Source organism: Notolepis coatsorum (assembly GCF_963971535.1).
Source record: "Notolepis coatsorum genome assembly, chromosome: 2".
Lineage (NCBI taxonomy): Eukaryota > Metazoa > Chordata > Actinopteri > Aulopiformes > Paralepididae > Notolepis > Notolepis coatsorum.
In genome coordinates, this window is record NC_140166.1 from 210,069,823 (window position 1) to 210,095,194 (window position 25,372).

General features: G+C 40.9%; 1 protein-coding gene across 2 annotated transcripts in view; it reads left to right on the top strand.

Moving 5' to 3' along the window:
- LOC311224147 (rho-associated protein kinase 2-like) overlaps positions 1-25,372 on the top strand; it is a 188,638-nt gene that overhangs the window by 77,286 nt on the left and 85,980 nt on the right. For both annotated transcript variants that reach the window (XM_084309005.1, XM_084309004.1), the window contains exons 2-6: positions 5,342-5,423; positions 9,957-10,057; positions 11,790-11,927; positions 13,451-13,711; positions 16,875-17,019. In XM_084309005.1, coding sequence (XP_084165131.1) covers positions 5,342-5,423; positions 9,957-10,057; positions 11,790-11,927; positions 13,451-13,711; positions 16,875-17,019 — 727 coding nt within the window. The remainder of the gene's footprint in view (positions 1-5,341; positions 5,424-9,956; positions 10,058-11,789; positions 11,928-13,450; positions 13,712-16,874; positions 17,020-25,372) is intronic.

Sequence of the window (25,372 nt, forward strand, 5' to 3'; positions counted from 1 at the left end):
TACTCATGAAATTTGATATATATATTCTAAAATAAGTATAATTTTACTTCATCTACCTGTCGACATGAAATTCCCAAACGCTGACGGTAAAAAAAGCCTGGATGTCGCGCAAAATGGGGCGTGACCGAATTTGGTCCCAGACAAAGAGAGTGACTGAGATTGGTCTACGTTCCGTTACAATGTACAGGTAATTAAACTGGGTATAAATGAGTAGTTTAGTACTACTGGGTGTAGCTTATAGTAAATGTATACACACACAAGAGAGGGAGAATAGCTTATAGCAGACTTAATGATTTTACAATATTTTTGCTAATGAAGTGAAATATTTTATCAACCATCCAGTTTTTGGCTACTTCATTGAACGTGCAGAGAGAAAGAAGAGGGAGAGAGAGAGAGACGGGCCCTAGCACAGACGTTCCAGTATGGTCAGTATTAGTCTATGCACAGACGTTCCAGTATGGTCAGTATTAGTCTATGCACAGACGTTCCAGTACGGTCAGTATTAGTCTATGCACATACGTTCCAGTACGGTCAGTATTAGTCTATGCACATACGTTCCAGTACGGTCAGTATTAGTCTATGCACAGACGTTCCAGTACGGTCAGTATTAGTCTATGCACATACGTTCCAGTACGGTCAGTATTAGTCTATGCACATACGTTCCAGTACGGTCAGTATTAGTCTATGCACATACGTTCCAGTACGGTCAGTATTAGTCTATGCACAGACGTTCCAGTATGGTCAGTATTAGTGTATAGTTAGTATACTAGGGCTGTCCCCGACTAAGGATTTGGATAGTCGACTTTGATTGGCCAAAATTTGCCAATAGTCGACTGGTAGTCGACTACCCCCCTGCATGCAAAAAATATATATATATATTGTGGCAGATATCACCCCCGTCTCATGGATATGTGAAGGACGGGATATATTACTGCCACGGGAGGAGTGGAAGCAATTAGGTAGCTGATTAGTACTGATAGAACACACCTGTGCATCATTAGATCACCCACATCCCACACGCACACACCCCCAGACACACACACTACAAATACACTAGGACAGAGAGAGTTGAGTGGAGAGGAGGTGAGGTAGGAGTTGTTGTATTGAGAGAGAGATTGTTTGTGTACGGAGTTTTGTGAGCCGAGAGGTAGTGAGAGGAGAAGTGAAGGCGAGAAGCCAGGTGTTCATTGATTACTGGACCCTAGACTGGCTGAGAAAAACCCCCTTATGTACTGACCCTGGACCGGACGACTACTCTGAGTATTGAACAATCCTTTTTCTGTACGAGAGCCTGTTTTGTGTTTTGGACATTGCACTGTGTGTATTACGACCATTCTATTTGCCCATCGAACTATATTCTGCCTTGAGTCAATAAATATTCGTATTGATTGATATTGCACTTGTGTGGACATTTGAATTTCTTTGTTTTTGAACCGTGACGAGTCTGAAACACCACCAGGCTTGTCACAATAGGCTATATATATATATATATATTTTTTTTTTATATCATTCCATTTGGGCTGTGGGGGGGGGGGGGGGGGGGGGGGGGGGTGCTAAATGTCTGAAGGAGTCGACTGAAGGCTCCTTGTCCTCTGCAAAAGCATGCAATTGGTCCACTGATGGATACATCTTGATATTTGTCTAGTCTAGTGTGTTCATTAGATGGGTGAAATCCTCTTTCAGTGCCTTCAGTTAGGGCTGGGCGATATGGCCTAAATATGATATCACGATATTTTCTGACCTTTCGGCGATACACGATACACATCACGATGTTTTTCTTTTTCCCCCCAAACAATTCATTATGAGGCTTACCAAGACAGTATTTGAGTTTGCAAGCTAACATTAAAGACAAAATAAAATACCCATGGATTTAGCATTTTTATATTATACATTAGATTTAGATTATTGGATTATTAGATTATATATTGCATATATTTAGCAATGAGATATTATATGATTTAGATATGAAATATGATGAATTTAAAATGGGGGACCCTGATGTAAACAAGACGAAAGTCTTTCTCTGGTCTGCATCCCCTTAACAATTATATGTGTTGAGCTGTACTGTACCCATTCTGCAATATGTTAATAAAGTTTTAAATCAATCAATCAATCAATAAATAGCATTTTAGCATTTTTATGAAACTACTGTATATTTGTATGTCTCTAAATGTTTTGATGAATTGAAAATGGAGGACCCTTATGTAAAAAAGCCGAAAGTCTTTTTCTGGTCTTCATCCTCCAGTCCACTGTTGTTGTATTGAGCTGTACTGTATTGTACCCATTCTGCAATCTGTTAATAAAGTTTTCATTCATTCAGACGGCAAACAGAATCATTTTGATTGACAGTCGAGTCTGCCAATTACGTCACACCGCTTGCACCCGCCCTGCTGTTCTTAGCACCAATCGGCAAGCGCATATTCATGTTTTACTTCCGCTTTTGTCCGCCATTGATTTTGACGAGAGCTCAACAACATCAACAACGTTAGCTCCCCGCAGCCGACGTTTAGCTTTTAGCTCCGCAGCATGACTAAACGAGGCATAATGATTTTACTGCAACAAATGTTATAATAAAAGCCTTTCCATACATCTGTCTGATTGAAAACTTTATTAACAGACCGCAGAATGGGCACAACTTACTCAGCACAGGCTGAGATATGAACGGATAATGCTTGCTATCTATCTAGGTTGTCCTCGGACGTTGATATGTTCGGGTAAATACGCTGATGTTATTGAACGTGTAACTATATAATAATAATAATAATAACTTTATTTGTATAGCACTTTTCATACAGAGGTTGCAGTTCAAAGTGCTTCACAACAGTAAAAATACAGGCATGGGTGAGCATAGCAGGGTATGGTAAATCACAGTGTTTCACATTAGGATCTAGCATCCTAATAGGCTCTCTATTCAGTAATACAAATAATAAAGTAGTTTAAAATGATTAAGTTTAAAAATGTCTAAAAATTATAAAATAGAACGGACATACAACAGTAAAAAATGTAAATAGCAAGGTTACAGTAAAAAGTGTGAAAAATTGTTTAAAATGATTCAGTTTAAAAATAGTCATATAACCGACACATGAATTTGATAGGCAGTGTAAAATAAGATAAAATTAGCATAGAAAAGTAGGCAGGGTAAGAATAGTGCAAGTAAGTGATTGAAATGCCTGAGCAAAGAGATAGGTTTTAAGCTGTCTTTTGAAGATGTCTAGCGAGTTGGCTTCCCTGATGTTTTGGGGTAGTTTGTTCCACATTTTTGGGGCATAGTTGATAAAGGCTGCATTACTGATCCTCTTTTGACTGTTTCTGGGAGCCTCTAGTAGTCCAGCAGCTGATGATCGCAGTGTTCTTGCTGGCGTGTAATTTATTAGAGTGTTGGTGATGTAGCTAGGTCCCTGTCCATTTAGAGCTTTGTATGTAAGGAGAAGGACCTTAAAGTCAATTCTAAATGTTACAGGAAGCCAGTGTAAAGCAGCTAAGACTGGACTAATGTGCTCTCTCCTTTTGGTTCTAGTTAGCAGTCGGGCTGCAGAGTTTTGGATTAGCTGAAGCCTCTCTGTGGTTTTCTTAGGGAGACCTGTGAAAAGTGCATTACAGTAGTCTAACCGGCTAGATATGAATGCATGAATTAGCTTCTCAGCATCGTTCTGATTAATAAATGGTCGTACTTTTGCTATATTTCTGAGATGGAAGAACGATGTTTTCGTTACTTTGCTAATATGAGAATTGAAGTTCAGTTCTGAATCTATGATAACCCCGAGACTAGTGACCTCAGATTTGATCCAAGGGGTTAGTCCTCCTAGGTTCTTTATTAACGTTTCTTTTTTAGTTTTGGGGCCGATAATTAGAATTTCAGTTTTGTTCTCATTTAGTTTCAGGAAGTTCTTACTCATCCATTTATGTATTGCCAGTAAGCAGTCTGTAATGGAGCTAATCGCTGTATCATTTGGTTCAGCAGATATGTACAGTTGTGTATCATCCGCATAGCTATGGAAATCTACATTATGTTTTCTGATGATATCACCCAGCGGTAACATGTAAAGGGAGAAGAGTAAAGGACCTAAGCAACTCCCTTGTGCAACTCCATAGTTGTTGTCGTATATATCAGACATGTGCTCTCCTAGTCTAACATAGAATTTCCTCCCTCTGATGTATGTTTTGAACCAGCTTAGCACATGTTCTGAGAAACCGTTAACGTTATAACGTTAATGCCACAAAACGAATGCATTTGTTAATCATAAGTAATAACTTTTATGCAGTAGTGTGTGTGTGTGGGGCGGCGTTGTTCAAAAGTTTGAACGTGTGGACCAGTTTGACGCGACACAATCCTCTTGGGCAAAACATCACGATATCCACGATACGTTTAAAAAGTGTATCGTTAATTAACTGTACCCGATATTTATATAATATCGTCATATCGCCCAGCCCTACCTTCAGTGTTTTCTTAGGCAGTTAGCGCGCTGGTAGGCGCGGCACGCCATTAGCGTTAGCCACGCCTCTAGGCCTCTTTATTATAATAAAAAAATATATAATTGCATTCGACTAAGAGGTTGGCAGTCGACTACGGCTCCTTTCGATCGATTAGTCGACTATTCTACTAATTGGGGTCAGCCCTAGTGTATACACAAACGTTCCAGTATGGTCAGTATTAGTACACATTGCACAGACGTTCCAGTATGGTCAGTATTAGTCTATGCACATACGTTCCAGTATGGTCAGTATTATCAGTATCATGCGTGACCCCACCCACCCTACCAGACTGTTTACCCCCCCTTCAGGCAGGAGGCTGCGCAGCATCCGGGCAAGAACCACCAGGCTGAAGAATAGCTTCTTCCCGGATGCTGTGAGACGACTGAACAGTTCATCACTGCCATGCCTCTGCACACTGCACTGTAGCACATATCTCTTTAAATCTTTTAATTAGTGAATCTATTGGTCTTATTTAATTGGATCAGTTTTACTGAATTAGACTAGGTTTCTTATTTTGGATTAGTTTGCTACTTGAATCAATTCACTTTTTATTGATTGTATTTTATTTATTTGTTTAGTGTATCTAGCGTCAAATGGCTGTAACTGAGACCCGAGTGCTGTATCTCATGCATCCATGTCAATGGAAAAATTGATGAATTGTAATTGTTAATATATTAGCTTGTTCTTTGTTCTCTCAGTCAACCCGATGATTAATATGAGCTTGATCTTTGTTCTCTCAGTCAACCTGGTGATTAATATGAGCTTGATCTTTGTTCTCTCAGTCAACCTGGTGATTAATATGAGCGTGATCTTTGTTCTCTCAGTCAACCTGGTGATTAATATTACCTTGTTCTTTGTTCTCTTTCAGGATTCCCTCAACGCCCTGGTTTTAGACCTGGACTACCCTGCACTACGCAAAAACAAGAACATTGAAACCTTTTTAAACAGATGTAAGTAGTCTGTGTGTCTGTTTTGTGTGAGACAGACTCTACATTTATCCAAAGCATCTTATAAATTGTGTCAGCAGGAGAGGTACATCTCTGTCAGTGGTCTTGTTAATTTAACGGTGTCAAACAGTATAGGCATAGTAGTATAGCCATACAACAGTAAGAAGGTTAGAGTCCAGTGTTTCCCACAGTAGTGGAAAGAAGCGTGGAACATAATAAGAACTTTAACACTTTCAGAGCCCAAGCTTAATTCCTTTTTACCTCCTTGAATGCCCAGCACCACTTCAATGTTAACGTTAATATCGCCTAATCTATGTTTTAAATTATGGCTATGTGTCTAATCTGCCCGTCGCTTATCAAAGACTCATTTTCCAGTCAACATTGTCGTAGCAGATTGTTTTTTTATCGGTCCATTTCCGTTTTCTAGCATTTTGAAAAGCACTTGTTTTCACGGAAAAAAGAAGACATTCCATGATAATCGCCCTTTACTGGAATATTCTAGAACGTTGTCATTTTTCGGCCTATTTATGAATCGTTTTCAAATAAACGCTAGATTATCGATATGTACACATGCACGCTCTGGCCGCGAGCTGAAAATCGATTCTCCTATTTCCTGACCGCTTGCACAGTCAAACAGCCATATCACATAATCACATAAAAGCTTATATTTCCGTGAAAACGTGTCTGATTATCCTAAGACTGGTAAGATAGATTCCTTACCTGAGATCAGATGGTATCCAAATGGATTATTCCAATTCCTGATCGCCATTTGAAAAAATCGATCCTTTTATTGATCCACCGTGTATACTGTAAAAACACATAATCCCCGCTGCTCTGAGGCTCCAGAGTGAAACTGATTGATGCCGGCTGCGTGAGTGAGAAGTAAAATGTGGAGTCCGGATTTTTTTTCTCATTCATTTTCATTGAGTTCAATCCAAAAGGGTGAATTACCATCTGGGAGACGATAGGGGGCGCTTTTTTCACATCTGACCGCCTGGGGTGGCTGAATTTCCAACGGTAGACTCTGTTGATGAAATATGAATTCAGATCGCTAATAAAAAAAAAAGAGAGAGAAAAAAACGAATATTCTCGTGATGGGCGTAAACCCGAGAAAACTCGGGTTGGGCATTCAAAGTGTTAACATGTTATTACCGTAAAACGCCAATTAATAGCCCAGCCTTTTATTTGGGACAGGCGTCTATATGGAACAGGCATCTACAGATATGGGACAGGCGTCTATATGGGGCAGGCGTCTATATGGGACAGCCAGGCATCTACATGGGACAGGCGTCGCCGTCTACATGGGACAGGCCCCAGTGGTGCATAGGAAAAGATGGCTGATACGCTCTTAATGCAGTGATTCTATTAGCTTGAGATAGGGCTGGGCGATATGGCCTAAAAATAAAATCCCAGATATATTTTCTTTTTAATCTGATTTACGATTTTGTTCTCTTGAAAACTAGAAACGCCAAGGAAATCATTCAAATAACCTTTGTTTTTATTTGACACAAAAAAATTATCAAACCAAGATGAATGTCCCTATTGGGATTGAAGTGCAAACCTAACTTTCACCAATCTTCACTTAAGTAAAAAAAATATATATATATGATATATATAGGTATATATATTAGACTCAGAGGTGGGCATAGATACATTTTTTAATCTAGATTAATCTATCTGCAATCCTGGAGTTAATCTAGATTAATCTAGATTAAAATGGCAAAAAAAAAACAAGTCTGCCAAAGGCATTCAAAATATGTGTGTTCTACCCAAATAATGACCAGAGGAGGAGATTTATCCTCTCCTCTTCATCTGAGGAGTCACTAGCTGTTCCATCTCCTTGTTCAACAGCATGAACATGTCTCCTCTTTTTGTAATTTCCAGTGTTTCTTTTAAAACCAGACTTATCGTAATTTTCTGTGCCCTTCTTATTTCTACACGCACGCTCTATGTGGCCTTTTTTTTCCACAATTACGACAATCCATTTCTTTACACCAACATGTTGGTGCAAGATGTCCTGTTTTTCCACAACGAAAACACGGACCCTGGCCACTTTGCCCGTCACTGACCTTGTGCACTCTACTCGTCGTTGCATGTAACTGCTGGGCTTCCTTTGATGCCATTTCCATTGTTACACTGATATTGACAGCTCTCTCCAGTGTCAAAACGCTCTCTGTCAGTAGTTTATTCTGTGCACCTTCATTTCTTAATCCACACACAAGCCTGTCTCTCAATGTGTCTTTTAGTGAATCTCTAAATTCACAATGTTCAGCTAATTTTCTTAAAGCTGCAACAAACATTGTAACAGACTCTCCTTCCTCCTGGCTGCATCTGTGGACAGACGGTGTGGGGGGAGTGGAGCACAACTGTTCTCCACCACATGCTGCTCACACACACTGCTTCTGAAGACTGGCTGCTCACATACACACTGCTGCAGAAGACTGGCTACTCACACACACTGCTGCTGACTGGTTGCTCACATACACACTGCTGCAGAAGACTGGCTACTCACACACACTGCTGCAGAAGCAGGTTTCTCAACAAATTAAATGTCCCGGGCCCCTTACAGTCAGAAATGTGGGAACTACTTTGTCCTCTTCAATTCCATTAGCTATAATGAAGTAATCAAAACTCTCAGTGTAACAGTTCCATTGCTCCACATGGTCATCAAACGGTCCAATATTTCCAATAACCCAAGCCATTTCTGTTGTAAACACTCACGATAGTCCAGTCGATCCTTCCTTTAGTGTGTAAAGTGGATTTCCTCTTGTAGATGTTTCCAGGTGCCGGGCAACGACGTGAGCTAGCATGCTAACTCGCTAAGCTAACATGGTAAACAAAGGTCCCGACGGACTTCTTCTTTCTTGCATTGCGCAGATTCAGACGTCCTCATCGCCGAATTGTGTTATATCCTGAGGACTTCTTAACCTCACCTGTATAACAATGATTACCGGACCACTACTTTAGTTTGACACATTATTCAGACTACAGCTCAGGTACATACGTGCAATCACGTCCGGGTACCACAGCGTCACGCTGGGAACTACGACAATTATTTAAGGACAATACATCACACTCCCAACTTTGATAAATAGATTAACGGCGTCAATTGTATTATCGCGCGATAATAGTCCCGCGTTAACGCAGCACGTTAACAGCGTTAACGGCCCAGCTCTAATATATATATATATATATAAGGTTACTCTTGATCAAACAAAGATGAATGTCCCTATTGGAATTAATAGTGCAATAACCTGCTTTTTCACCAAACTTCACTTAAAACAAATAAAAGGTGCCTCTTGATCATCAAACAAGAATGAATTTCCCTATTGGGATTAATAAAGTGCAAATCTAACTTTCACCAAACATCACTTTTTGTAAAATAAAAGGTGACTTTTTTTTTTCGATTTTAGTTTTTGAAAATCGTCCCAAATCATTAATTCGAATTAATCGATGATATCGATTAATCACCCAGCCCTAGCTTGAGACCAAGATTGATGGTAACCTGCTAAATTAGGAAAACGTGATTAAATAAACATGTTGGTGACAGGTGGTGAAGCCACATAACATGTACATTAAAAGTGACATAGTGGCTCAGGTGGTGAAGCCACATAACATGTACATTAAAAGTACCGTAAAGCGTCAATGGAGCGTCACATCTTTTCACCTGCCAGCGCGGACTCTCATTGGCGAGGTGTAAGGTGTGGGAGGCTCACACTACCCCCGCTATTTCCTGTCTGCTGTGCAGGCGTCCCCCAACCGGCCTGTAGGAGTCGCTGTCCACAACGTCCAGATTACCACCCATCGACTTCCACCCGCTGACTCTGCCAATTGAGCCAGTATGACGGCCGGCCCAAGCCGGAGGCAACACCGACAGCCGGATTTGAACCCGGTGTCTCTTGCGTTGGTGACGAGCGCAATGTCCGCTGCGCCACCCAGCCGCCCCTACTCCGGGCTTCTAACTGAGACCAGGCTTTACGCGTAAAAACACCCCGCCTTTACTTGGGACAGTTGTCTATTTTGGGACTCTGCTTTTATTTGAAGTTTTACAGTATATTAGTCTTTAATCCTAGTCTTCAGAGGCCAGATATATCATAATCATTTCTCCCGTAATGACCAATAACTATTAAAAAAAAAAAAAAAAAAACGTAATTAATTAATGGTATTAGTTCATTAAGTTAATAATGAATATATTATTTATCAAGGCTATTATCAAATAGGGCATTATCAAATAGGCTCTGAATCAGTCCACTTGATCCACTAACTTTGAATCAATCCACTCCACACTGTAGGAAAAATATCATTCATCCAATGCAGGCAATCAGCCCATTGTAGAATATTTCGTGTGTGTGTTTGCATGCACTTGTGTGTGTGTGCATGCACTTGTGTGTGCGTGACATCTTTATCTTTAGATCTGGACGCGTTTACTCTCAAGTTCAAACGGCAACTTTTAACAATGACTTCATAAAGTCGTGTGTGGATTCACACTTGAATGTGTATTACATCTATTTTGTTTTATATATTAATCTACTACAGATGCAAAAGTCATGGCGCACATCCAAGATTTCCAGATGAAGTTGGAGGACTTTGACCGGGTGAAGGTGATCGGGCGGGGAGCGTTCGGGGAGGTGCAGCTGGTGAGTGTGTGCTCCATCAACCTGACAAGTACTTTCACTCTGTCATTTATAGCAGGATTTCTTTCTTGAAGTTTTACAGCCAGGGATCAGTAAATGTGGTCCCACCCTCAGGCTCATTAAAACACAGTGCAGTCGGGAGCGGCTGAGTAGCGTAGAGGTCTGACCACTAGAGTGGCTGGGTAGTGTAGAGGTCTGATCACTAGAGTGGCTGGGTAGTGTAGAGGTCTGACCACTAGAGTGGCTGGGTAGTGTAGAGGTCTAACCACTAGAGTGGCTGGGTAGCGTAGAGGTCTAACCACTAGAGTGGCTGGGTAGTGTAGAGGTCTAACCACTAGAGTGGCTGGGTAGCTTAGAGGTCTAACCACTAGAGTGGCTGGGTAGCGTAGAGGTCTGATCACTAGAGTGGCTGGGTAGCGTAGAGGTCTAAGCACTAGAGTGGCTGGGTAGTGTAGAGGTCTGACCACTAGAGTGGCTGGGTAGCTTAGAGGTCTAACCACTAGAGTGGCTGGGTAGCCTAGAGGTCTAACCACTAGAGTGGCTGGGTAGCTTAGAGGTCTAACCACTAGAGTGGCTGGGTAGTGTAGAGGTCTGATCACTAGAGTGGCTGGGTAGCGTAGAGGTCTAACCACTAGAGTGGCTGGGTAGCTTAGAGGTCTAACCACTAGAGTGGCTGGGTAGCCTAGAGGTCTGACCACTAGAGTGGCTGGGTAGCCTAGAGGTCTGACCACTAGAGTGGCTGGGTAGTGTAGAGGTCTAACCACTAGAGTGGCTGGGTAGCCTAGAGGTCTAACCACTAGAGTGGCTGGGTAGCGTAGAGGTCTAACCACTAGAGTGGCTGGGTAGTGTAGAGGTCTAACCACTAGAGTGGCTGGGTAGCTTAGAGTTCTAACCACTAGAGTGGCTGGGTAGCGTAGAGGTCTAACCACTAGAGTGGCTGGGTAGTGTAGAGGTCTAACCACTAGAGTGGCTGGGTAGCTTAGAGTTCTAACCACTAGAGTGGCTGGGTAGCTTAGAGGTCTAACCACTAGAGTGGCTGGGTAGCCTAGAGGTCTAACCACTAGAGTGGCTGGGTAGCGTAGAGGTCTAACCACTAGAGTGGCTGGGTAGCTTAGAGGTCTAACCACTAGAGTGGCTGGGTAGTGTAGAGGTCTAACCACTAGAGTGGCTGGGTAGCGTAGAGGTCTAACCACTAGAGTGGCTGGGTAGCGTAGAGGTCTCTCCCACCACTGCAGAGACTCTGGGTTTGAATCCAGCCGTCAGCGGTACCTCCGGCTTGGTCAGTCGTTCTTCTCATATCTTCATGTTGGTTCTTCTCATATCATGTTGGTTCTTCTCATATCATCATGTTGGTTCTTCTCATTATGTTCATGTTGTTTCTTCTCATATCATCATGTTGGTTCTTCTCATTATGTTCATGTTGTTTCTTCTCATATCATCATGTTGGTTCTTCTCATATCTTCATGTTGGTTCTTATCATCTCATCATGTTGGTTATTCTCATTATGTGCATGTTGATTCTTCTCATATCATTGATTGATTGAATTGATTGATTGAAAATTGTATTAACAGATTGCAGAATGGGTACAATACAGTACGGCTCAATACAAACAACTGCTAAGAGGATACAGACCAGAAAAATACTTTCGTCTTGTTTACATCCGGGTCCTCCATTTTCAATTAAAATCATCATGTTTGTTCTTCTCACAGCATCATGTTGGTCCCTTTCTCCTCAGGTGAGGCACAAAGCTTCTCAGAAGGTCTACGCCATGAAGCTGCTGAGCAAGTTTGAGATGATCAAGCGCTCTGACTCTGCCTTCTTCTGGGAGGAGAGGGACATCATGGCCTTCGCTAACAGCCCCTGGGTCGTACAGGTGAGACACACGTCCAGCACACTGCCTGCCCGGGGATGAGGTTGTTTTGGTGATTGGCCATGTAGTGATGCACCGATGTGAAAATTGTGGCCGATACCGATAACCGATATTAATATTGCTGTTCTGGCCGATACCGATATTTACCGATGTCGATATCTCTGTATAGAAAACACTTTTTTATGATAATCAAATAAAGAGCTATTTTCCAAAACGCATAATTTTTTTACTTTTGTAACTTATTTTCAGAAATGACTGATTTTTGAAACTATTTAAGGCCAAAACATGTAAAAAGAAAAAAAAAAGATAATTTTTTTTAAAAAAAAGATAATTTTTTTTTTTTTTTTTTTTTTTTTTTAATATCGGATATCGGCCCCATCTTGATATCGGACCGATACCGATGTGTAAAAAAACGGCCATATCGGCCGATATTATATCGGCGGCCGATATATCGTGCATCACTATGGCCATGTTATCGGTCAGGTAACGGGTACAGAATAAATAATTGACGTTCAAGTTTAATTTTTTGTTTTATTTGTCACATATAAGGTACATGTACATTACTTGGTTCTGTATGAGCCTCCTAAGATTGTGCTTCATACAGTATAAAGAATAAAGACCAAACACTATACAAAATATACAATATACAAACTAAGTCAAGTCAAGAGTTTTATTTGTCACGGCATACAAGTATACAATGAAATGCGGGTGGTCTTGCCCGCAACGATGTGCAATACAGTGGTACAACATATAATAGAATCCAATAAAAACAACATTGTGCAATAACAGGTAACAGGTAACATGGTGTGACATCTTGGTATCTGTACATAGTTATTTACAGAGCATATAGGACATGCTAGGTAGCTTTGGTAGTGCTAAAGTACAAATGAAAGTAAAAAATGCACACAAAAAAAAATGAAAATAAAATGCATACAAACTAGGGATGTTCGATATTGGCTTTTTTTTTTAAACTTTTTTACTGAGTAGGGATGGGTTGATATATGCGCCCCCCCCCCCACTAACATTGCATATCTGACAATAAAAGTATGCATTGATGGGTTAATTTCACTAGATGTATTCAACAAGGCATTCTAAATGTAAACATTATCTGTGCATCTCCCCTTTTCTTCTCTCTCTCCCTCTGGTTCTCACTCTCCCTTTCTCTTTTTCCCTCTCTCTTTTTCCTTCTCTCCCTTATTTCTTTCGTAATTTTCCTTGTATACTATTGCTACTGTGATTTTGTATTTTATTTACTTGTATGCATGTACATAACCTTGTTTTTGTTGCAGCCTTCCCACCCCCCCTCCCCTCAAAATTATTTAGCTTTTTGGTCAGGCTGCTTTTGTATATAATAATTTGTTCTTACTTGCTTGCCTGGGTAAATAAAAGTAAAAAATAATATCGGACATCTCTAATACAAACCAGTGCTTGTTGAATGTTGGTCACATTATTAAACTGAACAATAGTAGTTGTTTCTTCACTAATAATAAGAGTACTAAATAGTGTCTGTCTGTCCGTCCCCTCAGCTGTGCTGTGCCTTCCAAGACGCCTTCCACCTCTACATGGTGATGGAGTACATGCCAGGCGGGGACCTGGTCAACCTGACCAGTACCTACGACGTGCCAGAGAAGTGGGCTCGGTTCTACACGGCGGAGGTGGTTCTGGCCCTGGATGCCATCCACTCCATGGGCTTCATCCACCGAGATGTGAAGCCGGACAACATGCTGCTGGACCACCACGGGCACCTCAAGCTGGCCGACTTCGGCACCTGCATGAAGATGGACGCTGTGAGTTCCGCTCTATATGGCGTTCCAGAAACATTTCTGCCTAGTGTTTGTTCAAGATTGTGAATTACCTTGCTGGTAAATTGACTACTAAATTGTGGCTCAAACACTTAAAACACTGAAATAACAAACTATCCCGATTGCATAGTTTGCTATAACCCCAAGGCTTTGGTTATGGAATTTGCCCAGTCTGTCTGAATCTGCATGGAGAGGTTGTAGTGTAAATATTTCAGGGAGAAGGTAATGAGGTCTGGCCATCTGAAGGTAATGAGATGGGTCTGGCTGCCTCAGACCTACTCCTATCCGAGCTCCGGGAGGGTCATCAAAGAGAAGCTGCCTATCCTCGGTCCTCGCTCCACAATGGTGGAACGAACTTCTCACCACAGTTAGGACAGCCGAAACCCGACCAATCTTTCGCCGTCGACTAAAAACAATAGTCGATCAATATCTGAAATGAAAAAAAAAAAATCTTACTGTCTTATACTACAGTATCATGCACTCTTCCTACTATACTAATATGCCTTTACTACTATGCACTCAACACTGCAGCACCCAAGTTTCATCACCGTTTGATGAAAATTGTTACTCGGCTGTAAGAGTCGTACCCTCGCTTTGGATAAAAGCGTCAGCTAAATGACTAAATATAAACGTAAAAAACAATGTATTAACACATTAACTGCCACACAGTTTGCCCCTCTCATGCCCATCTCTGCCACCACTCTAAGCCTATGGAGATGTTCACCTTCTTTGCAGGGCTATAACTTTTTAAATTGTATTGCTAAATTGACATTACTATGGCCCATTCAACATCGATTATCTATCGTTCAGGATGTAGGAACGTTATACTTTTTCATTCAAACATCCATACGAAAATACCGTCTAGAATATAAGTATGTTTTTATCATTTTCTGCAGTAATTCCTAGAACGTTAGTTATAGGCCTAAACGCATATATAGATGATCGATTGCCGTTTATTGCAGATACACGCTATATTAAAAAATTCAACTGTATACGATCCTAAACGTTATGACCAATCATGCGCGGATGAACGGGGGGGGGGGGGGTCGTTTATAATTCTGTGATCGTCAGTAAATGCTTTATGTAGTATGGGTTGATTTATTGATCAGATGGTTTGTAAATAAAGAAATGTACAATCGCCTTGAAAATAACGTTACTGTCCTCTTACCGTTCGCCGATGAGACTGGAGGAAAAAGATCCCACTTATTTGACGTTGATCGACTAGATCCATTTCCGGTTTGTATGGCGCAATAAACGCCCAAATCATATCGATTATTGAATTATGGCAGCGATCCATATACACGTGTGATGTGTGTCTAGAGTCCCGCAACGATATGTGACTGCCGGACGGATTTCCCAGATGCACCGAGATCACCAGATCCATTTCCGGTTGTAACTCGCCCGATCATCCACCAGGCGGCGGTATTGAAGCGTTGCACTGTTGTGCAGGCTCCCACTGTATCAGCAGAGGCTGGGTGGCGGAATTATGAATACCATGGCGAAAAAATTAAATATTATCTCAATAACGTCGTACAGCGTGGTTTGGCAGAATTAGCATGTACATCAAACACGTCGTACGCCATTTATGGCGGTGGATGTGTTAACGGTCTGAAAAATGGTATGCAAATATGCCGTAGGGAACTCAATCAATAAATCTTCACCCAAAATGGAGGCGTGTCAAAGCCACCGGATCAAGCGTTGATTGAACATCTACTGTAACACAGCAGGTTACAGCTCAGCCATGAGTCAAACCAGCCATAAGCCAACAGATCAACAATGACACACGCACGCACGCACGCACACACACACACACACACACACACACACGCACACACACATAAAAAACACAACATGCTGTGTTAAGCCAAGTCTTACTATTGACATGTCTTTAACACATAGACATGGTTTTCTATAAATGAATTTTTTTTATAATAATAATAAACAAAAAGGTTTAAAACAAGAAAACATTCAAATGAATAAAAATTTAAAGATTCGAATAAAAAACAGGCCCTATTGGAAGACAGAGCAAAACAAATGGGTTTTAAGGCTGGCCTTGATGGACCCCGGCAGCTTAATAGCAGTTAAGAGCTTGAGCGATATACAAGTATTTATAGTAGTAGTTATACTGTGTAGGGAAAATATTGGGATAGTGATGTACTGTACAGCCACATAATCTTATATCTAGTGAAGTGAAGTGAAGGTGTTTTCAGCTACGATGCAGGTTTCCTTCTATGGTTCGGTTCCACAGGAGTGAACTCTCTTTCTTGTGTCATGTTGCTTCATTGAACAGCACATAAATATTGTTGATTGTTTTTTTTCACTGGAGCCAGCTGCCAGCGTTATGCTAGCATTCCTCATTGAAACCAAGGGACACAGCTAGCTGCAAAAGTTTTGTTTTATTAGTCACATATAAGGTACATGTACATTACAGTGAGATGCTTGGTTCTGTATGAGCCTCCTGAGATTGTGCTTCATACAGTAAAATAAAAAATAAAGACCAAACACTATACAAAATATACAAAACTGAAGTGCAAAAATGAGGTAGAGATGTAGTGCAAATATTTGAGTAATACATAGATAAAATATGATGCAGTGTTAAAAGGTGTTTAAAGTGTCTAAAGTGAATGTTAAAGGTGAGTGTTTAAAGTGAGCGTGTGGATGTGTGTGCAATGAATGTAAATATGTATTTGTATATTTATATATTTGTAAATTTACTGTTTAAAAAGCTAAGAGAGATTAAAATGAGGTGTATTTCTATTATTTGGGTTAACTTGTGGAACAATGCTGATATACAGTTAAGAATGAGTAATTTGCTTTTGGTTTTTAAGAAAATGGTTTGTGAAGCTATTGAAAACTACAAAGGTGAATAATACAGTTTTTTTTTGCTATTTTCTTTTAGAATATTGTTTTGGGGTCTTAATTTTGTTAAGAATATAGGACAGGCATATAAGCATTATGCTTCAGCCTGTACCCTTTCAGTCACTGTAAAATCAAATATTGTTAAATGATTGTGTATATTGTATTGTGTGAGATGATGACTGAATAAACTACTACTACTAATGTAGAATGGATGGGTTAGTCAGTGCATAGAGTCATTGAGTGGCCTGGGGTTTGAAGCTCCTGGTTAACCGTGGGTTCTCTGCTGCAGACGGGCATGGTCCACTGTGACACGGCGGTGGGCACCCCGGACTACATCTCCCCCGAGGTGCTGAAGTCCCAGGGGGGAGACGGCTACTACGGGAGGGAGTGTGACTGGTGGTCCGTCGGGGTCTTCATCTTCGAGATGCTCGTCGGTCAGTCAGCTTTTTAATTAATCAACTTTTTTTTTAATATATATTCATTCTTTTACAGGATTAATGTGGGAAGTTACAATTTGTGTGTTTTGTGTTTCCATGTTCTGGCTCTATAATATAGTATAATCATCCGCACTGTCTCTGGCTGGTTTTTTTTTGTACTATTTTGGAAGGAATTCAAAACAAAAACCCTCAATGATGATTGGTCAGCCAGCTGCTCATGCTGATTTGCTGTTGTATTTTATTGTACATTTAATATATACATTTCATATAATAATGATAATGATGATAATGGGCATATAAATTATGGACTTAAATATATAGCCAACTTTCTTGACTTGAAAATCAATCTGATTGTAACCCCCTCTACCCTGTAGCCCAAAACTATGCTTAGTCACCAAACAATACAGAAGTAATCAAACGTTCTACAGAAATGTACATAAAACTCATGTTCAACTGTTAAACGAACAAGCCAAGCGTTTCGGGGTTATTTGTCGTCTCCCCCAGAGTCAGACAAGAAAATGGTTACCCTTCTCATCTCTGTGCATGCAGTACAGAGAGAGAGACCTGCAGCATGCTAGCTAGCTTACACAATGACTGGAAGTGGATACGGACCATTAGCCTACCGTCGGAAGTAAGGAAATACACTTTCCAACAACTCCAAACTTTTTTCTTTTTTTTTAACTTTTATTTATAGCATTTTCAGCTTTTTGCGGCCACGCAGGACCGATAGAGGGAGAGAGGGAGAACGGGAGGAGAGGTAGGGAAGACATGTGGCAAATGGTCGCCGGGACTGGGAAACGAACCCCGGACGACCACTTCGCGTCTCAGCGCGCTATGTGGTGTGCTACTGGCGCGCCCCAACAACTCCAAACTTATTTACATGTTGTGACTTGTGTGTTTACCACATGTAGAAATAACAGCCTCAGACTCCCTTCTTGCCCGCTTCACTTCCAGAACCTGTAGACCCTCCTTTATAAATTCGGGTTCTGGATCTCGGTTTGTCCAGGACCAGAAGTCATCATCACCTTCCTCTCTTAGAAAGTCGTCCATAATTGATTGATTGATTTGATTGATTTGAAAGGGACAGATACAAATACATAGATAATGCCTGTATCATAGTGTTTGTAGCCAAAGCTAATTTGCAACACCCATCCCTTAAAGGGCTGACATAAAACATTATAAAATAGGACATACAGTAGGTAAATAAAAAGGTAATAAAAGCAGTTAGTGTACAAAGTAGACATGCCCTCACTAACAGATACATACACCATTACATACACCTGGAATGACACTAGGGTGTGCACCAACACCTCCATATAGAGATACCCATGCACACCCCAGTGCAATCCCAGTATTGAGTCATGTCAAGTCAGTTTTATTTGTATAGCACATTTACAAATGACTAGTAGCCAAACCAAAGTGCTTCACATGATAAAAACACATACAATGCAATAAATAAAATACACTAAAATTACAGAAAAAAGGTATAGTACAGTACATGTAAGAAAGCAAGGGCAAAGTGCAATATAAAAAGAGACAGGAAAATTGGATAAAAAGTCCAGAGTGACAGCAGACGTCATATGTAAATGCTAGGCTAGCTCTGGTCAAAAGCCAGGGAGAAGAGGTGTTTTGAGCAATGATTTAAAAACCTCTAGGCTCTGGGAAGATCATATGTGGGGGGGGGGGGGGGGGGCTGTTCCAAAGCCGGGGGGCAGCAGCAGCGAAGGCTCTATCTCCCCTAGTTTTAAGCCTGGTCCTAGGCACCTCCAGCAGCAGCTGGTCAGCAGACCTTAGGGCTCTGGATGGGGTGTGGTGATGCAGGAGCTCGGCTAAGTACAGTTAAGGCACACAGGATCAACACAGGAATACCATCTATGGACCCAATATATCAACATACCCACCGCCACCGTCCTACTCAGACCCAGACATTCATCTGCTAAAAAAAAAACACCCACCCACAACATCCCTTCCCCCCCTAGCAGACTCCTGTAGGTTAGCCAGTCACATTGGTTTTGTTGACGGAACTTTAGAGGTACTGCACTCATATCACTGCACTCATATCACTGCACTCCACTGCCAACGGTTGTTTGTCAAGAAAATAGTCCAGACTATTTATCTGCTTTGAAAATGACTGTCCTATTTTACATTGTTATGTCTACACTCTACACACGTTGTGAATTCACAAGTCACAACATGTAAATCAGATAATTTTGGAGTTGTTGGAAAATAAATTGTGTTACTTTTGACAGTAGGCTAATGGTCCGTATCCACTTCCAGTCATTGTGTAAGCTAGCTAGCATGCTTTAGGTCTCTCCCTCGATGTAATGCATGCACAGCGATGAGAAGGGTACCTATATTCTGGTCTGACTCTGGGGAAGACTGCAACAGACTACTTCAGACTGAAAAAACAACTGGTTTCATATTCTGAGCTGCCCTGTGTACAATGAAAATGTACTTTGTGTGTACGGTGGACTGTGGAGTCCATTTCAATGAGCCCCAGTCAGCTTGTACAGACAGGAGCTCAACCCCATTGACTTTGAATTGGTTTGTGGCCAACTATCCAGAGCTAGTATGAGGGACAGCACGGATTGTGCTGAGAAAGGACTCTATTTTCTTACTGGTAAGTTGGAAATAGGGCTAGGGTTCCAAAAATACAGAACTATCCCTTTAAGTATGGCCAGTAATGTCATCAGTCTACCCCACAATGCAAAGCATTTTAAAGGGGACATGCATTGCTATTCCTTGCACTATTGCAACTTTACACAATTCCTGTGAGTCTATGGAAGACATCTGTAAAGTTTATTTAAAAAAAAAAAATCATTGTTTTATATTTCTAATGGAGTACTCAAAAAGCATAATTTTCCAGAGAGAGAGAGAGAGAACTTCTAATTAGAAACTGGCCCCCGTAAATGTACAAACCCCCCCTCCCACCCACCCTCTCCTAATGTACAGTTTCCTCCCCCTCGTATGTATTTTCTGTTAGGATCTCTGTTTAACAGTACTGTATATTTGCATATCTTGTATGTCACAAATGTAACTACTGTATGTCATGTATGTATGGCATGATATATATCTGTATGTTGTGTATGTCATAAATGTCATTATGAATTGAAAATGGGGGACCCTGATGTAAACAAGACGAAAGTCTTTCTCTGGTCTGCATCTCCTTAACAATTGTGTGTATTGAGCCGTACTGTATTGTGCCCATTCTGCAATCTGTTACAGTTTTCAATCAATCAATCAATCACATCACACAACAGTCTAATCATTAGACTATTGTGTGATGTCATTATTCAGTCTCATTCTTAACCATCAATATTTGTTAATTTTCTTACTCACCTCTGATATATAATGCCATATTTACTTATTTGCATTTTGTATCTGATAAAATACAACAATTTAATTTGAAAAAATGAGACCAAATTTATGAACTTCAATGAACATTTATTTGTCTCTGCACTTATAAATCAAAAACTAACAAATCAAATGGAAAATAAATAGTTGTATGGCACTTAACACATTGGGCGCCGTGCATTGTACCCATCATTGGGTCGTCTGCCACCGTTGTAAGCCTATGGAGATGTTTACCTTCTTTGCAGGGCTATAACTTTTTAAATATTATATCGACATTACTATGGCCCATTCAACATCGGGTATCTATCGTTCCGGATGTGGGAACGTTATATTTTTTTCATTCATACTTTTTAAATATTATAGCTATATCGACATTACTATGGCCCATTCAACATCGGGTATCTATCGTTCCGGATGTGGGAACGTTATATTTTTTCATTCGTACATTGTGTTAACACTTTGGTTGCCTAAGGTTAAATTAATGATATACCATAGATTGCCAGCGCTATTTGTCTATGGAGAAAGTCCCCTTCTTTGCAGGGCTATAACTTTTTAAATTCTATTGCTACATTGCCATTATTAGGGCCCATTCAAAGTCCTATATGTATTGTTCATTGTGTAGCAACGTTAAACTTTTTCATTCACATATTCATAGTAAAGTATGGTCTAATGTAGGCCTGCCGCGATAAGCAATAAATCGATTAATTGCCGCGATAATTAAAATGAATGCAATGATTTTGACGGGCGCGATTAATTGCTATTTGCGCGTTTGTTTTAATGAGGCGGACCCAGTGCCCCTTGTCAGTCACTGTCCGTGTTGGGAGGCGGGCCGCTGGCTTTACTACAGAGCACAGCACTGTTGAGCACGTTACTCATACAAACAGAGTAAACACAGTTTTCAATCAATCAATCAATAACAACATTAACGAGACCCTCGTTGTGTCTATTCTGCTAACGTTACCTCTCATTGTGTCTATTCTACAAGCGTTAACGTTAGCTAGGCTGTCTATGCTAACGTTAACATTAGGCTAACAAGCTGTAACGTTACCAGTCGCGTCTATTTGCTAACGTTAGCATTAGGTAATAACCGGTTTAAAATGGATGGTGATTACCTCACGTTGTGTCTATTCTACTAGCATTAACGTTACTCATACAAACAATCAATAGCGAGTTATATTGATCACGCTATGTACGATAGCCATGCTAAAACGCTAGCACAACATTAGCACCTAACCTAACAACAAGCCTTAACAAGTCAGCGATCTTTTTGCGAGACTAAACTCTCCGCTCGGTGGCAAATTGTGTTGATGTCGGTTTTGTTTAATCAATAAATGAGGCAGAATACACAGTGACTGTATCCTTTGTTTATTGCACTTGTGCCTGCTGCAAACATAATGATTATGAAATCCTAGAGACGCGTCTCTATTCTGACCAATCAGTGGTCTGCAGTGTTTCACGTGACTTTTCTGGTACCCAAAGTACCTGATAATCGCAACAATACTTCCGGTCCGGTCGGTGGGCTTCAAAATAAAAGTCTAAAACACAGGAAAAGACGGAGCGGTGGGCTTCAAAATAAAAGTTTTGGGGAATAAATTTCTCCAAAAAAAAATTCTCTAACCGGTCGCAATAATATCGCTTATCGCGATATTTTCGGGGGCAATTAATCGCCCAGCAAAATGTGTTATCGTGGCAGGCCTAGTCTAATGTATAAGTATGTTTTCATCTCTTTCTGCAGCTTTCTCCAGAACGTGATATATAGCCCCAAATGCATTATATTGATGATGAAATACAGTTTGATGGCAATCAGCGCGATATAAAAAATTCCAACTAGACGTACTTCTAGAAGTTACTACACGTCATCTGATGTTGACCGGATGGGCGAGGGGGCGTTTATAATTCCGTGGGCAGCGTTATACCAATCATCTAATGTGGGTCAAATGTTGATAATATCAGTTATTATCGAAGACGGTAACGTTACACGCTGAAACTCACCCCAGTCTCCGCGCGCCGTTGGGCGATCATCGTCGAGTAGACATTTTATCATTATGGGATATATTATTACCCGGTCCATCTCCAGCTTGTATAATGGTATATACGTCCAAATCATGTTGTTTATCGAGTTATTGGCAATCGATCGCTATGTAGTGTGACGAGCTAGAGTCACGGGACATGTACCGAGTGGCCGGAAGCAATACGGACGTCTAGCAAAACCTCTACTGCGCTTCCTGTTAAGCGGTTGCGCCGATCGGCCACCAGATGGCGCTCCTGAACCGCCAGAGAGCTCAGTGGGTCCTGCTGGTGGATCTCAGGCCAGCGGAGGGACATTATGAATCCGATCGCAGATTTTTGAAATATTGATATAAGGACGCTGTACAGCGTCCCCCGGCAACTTTAGCATGGCCAGCAAAGACGTGAGAAGACGTGTCCCGGCACCCAAAGTGTTAATACCGTCGAGAATATAAGTATGTTTTTAAGGTTTTCTGCTGTAATTCCAAAACGCGAGTTATAGGGCCTGAAGCATATGATGGATTATCGATTTGCGTTTCTTTCCTATACACGCAATTTTTTAATATTTTTTTTCTCCAAATTTATTAATATTGAAAAGGGGAGGGGGGATTATACACGCTATATTTAAAAATTCAAATGCATATGATCGGTATACATTATGCTTCATCATGCGTGAAGGAAAGGGGGGGGGGGTCGTTTATAATTCCTTGATAGTCAGTAACGGCTTTATTTAGTATGGGTTGATATGTTGAGCAGATGGATTGCCGTGAAATGAATAAACAATCGGGCTGAAAATAACGTTATATTCCTCTTACCGTTCGCCGATGAGACTGGAGGAAAAATATTCCAATAATTTGACATCGATCTGCTAGATCCATTTCCTGTTTGTATGACGCAATAAACGCCAAAATCATATAGATTATTGCGTTTCGAAAGCGATCCGATGCACTCTAGTGTTTGTCTGGACCCACGTAACAAGATATTACTGCAGGAGGGATTTCCTCGATGCACCAGCGCCACTTCCGGTTTGGCGTGGAGTGTAACTTTCCCGATCATCCACCAGGCGGCGGTATTGAGGCGTTGCAATATCAGAACAGAGTACAGCTGCGTTCCGGAGGGAGGCTGGATGAATTATGAATGCCATGGTGAAAAAATGAAATATTGATCCCAAAAACATGTTCCTTCATTGTTGGCGTTCAACGCATGGCGGGCAATAACGAATTATCACGTTGTTGGCGTCCAATGTGTTAACAGCAGCATTTACCTCCATTTACCTCCTTAGCAAATAACCAGCTGTATTTAGTTTTCTATAAGGTCCACTGACTCGGTCCCCAGCATTGTGGTGGTTGAGCAGCAGCGCAGTCTAGGTGAATACTCGGGTCTGGCAGTGGCCAACACTACTAGCAGTGTCAACTTCAGTAGTGCTGCTAGCTGCTGCGCTAACAGCATTAGTCTTTGGCCTTTTTATAAAGATGAAGCTGTCCAGCCTTGTACAGCATTGTGGCGGGTTAAGCCTTTTTTTCGGCGGCATGTGGTGTACTGTTTACTTTTTACTTGAGTCACAGTTGCAGGACATGAGGACCAGGAACATCACGTTAAGCTTGCTGCTTCTTCTTCACCAAATGGGTTGGAGTAGCATTAGACACGCTCATGGGCGACGCATAGTGGCTTGGAGGTGAAACACAGTTTATTCCAATAATTAACATTCGGTTATTTTTAAAACTGAAAAGAAAAATATGATCTATTAACAATTTATTTAGGTAACATAAATAATACTAATTCGTACATTGAAAAAAAAAATATATATATATACATTTTTTGAGAGACCCCCACAGGGGTTGTTGACTATGGGGGCTCAGACTCTATCTATGGGGGCTGCCCCATTGGCCCCCACATAATTCGAACACTGCCTATTACTATAAAACAATGCTAGACACTGAAAAAAATCCATTTATAATGCATGTCACCTTTAACACATCCTGTTTTGCTGTTGGCTAGTGTTGGTGCTAACATTAGCTACCATTAGAGCTTTGGAAATTAACATTAGCTGTAACCTTTGGTAGCTGACATAGCTAAGCACCACTTAAGTAGCCAAATGCTAGCGGGAAATGTGCAGCACACTATACAGCCTCTCCCACATGATTGACTATATACATTCCACACTCCTGAATCCCCCTTTCCTTCTCCTGTCCCATCTCTGGTCTCATCTTTGGCTAACTCTAGCGCTACCCCCCCCTATTGCCCCTACCATTGCTCTTACTGCTCTCACAGCAATAGCATCCCTGTAGTTATTAAGCCCAGACCACACATCACCACATTCTGTCTATTGCCCTTCTACTAGGCTAAATGCTGGCTGCAATCCAAGTCATTTAGTTAATGTTTTAGTTAAACCCTTGATCCACGTAAAGTCAAGTTAAGCCATTAATCTTAATGCCTATTCTCTGTCCTTGCTCCACAATGGTGGAACAAACATCGCACCACAGTCAGGACAGCCGAAACACGACCAATCTTTTTTTGCCATCGACTAAAAACACACTTCTTCAAGCAATATCTGAAATGAAAGAAGAAAAATATTACATTCTTACGGTCTTCTACTATCATGCACTCTATGCCACTAAATACTATTCCTTGCCTATATTACTACATACTATACTAATATGTCTCTACTACTATTAGGGATGGGTATCATTCACATTTGAACCGATACGGTACCGGTACTGGTACCTGTGAATAGCTACCGGTACCCAACGGTACCCTTTTTCGGTACTTTAGTCTCTAAAAATGTAATCTACCTCAGTCCAAAAAAAAATCCAAACTTCAAATAACTACACTTTCTACCGTTTTCGGCTTGCCATTGCCCCGACTGCTTTGTTGTTGAATCAAGTCAAATCCTCGGTAAGCGTATTGTAGAGGAGCCAAAGCTATATATTTAGGTTATTGTATTATATGAATGTTTATATGTTTATTTTTATAACCTTACATTGAAACG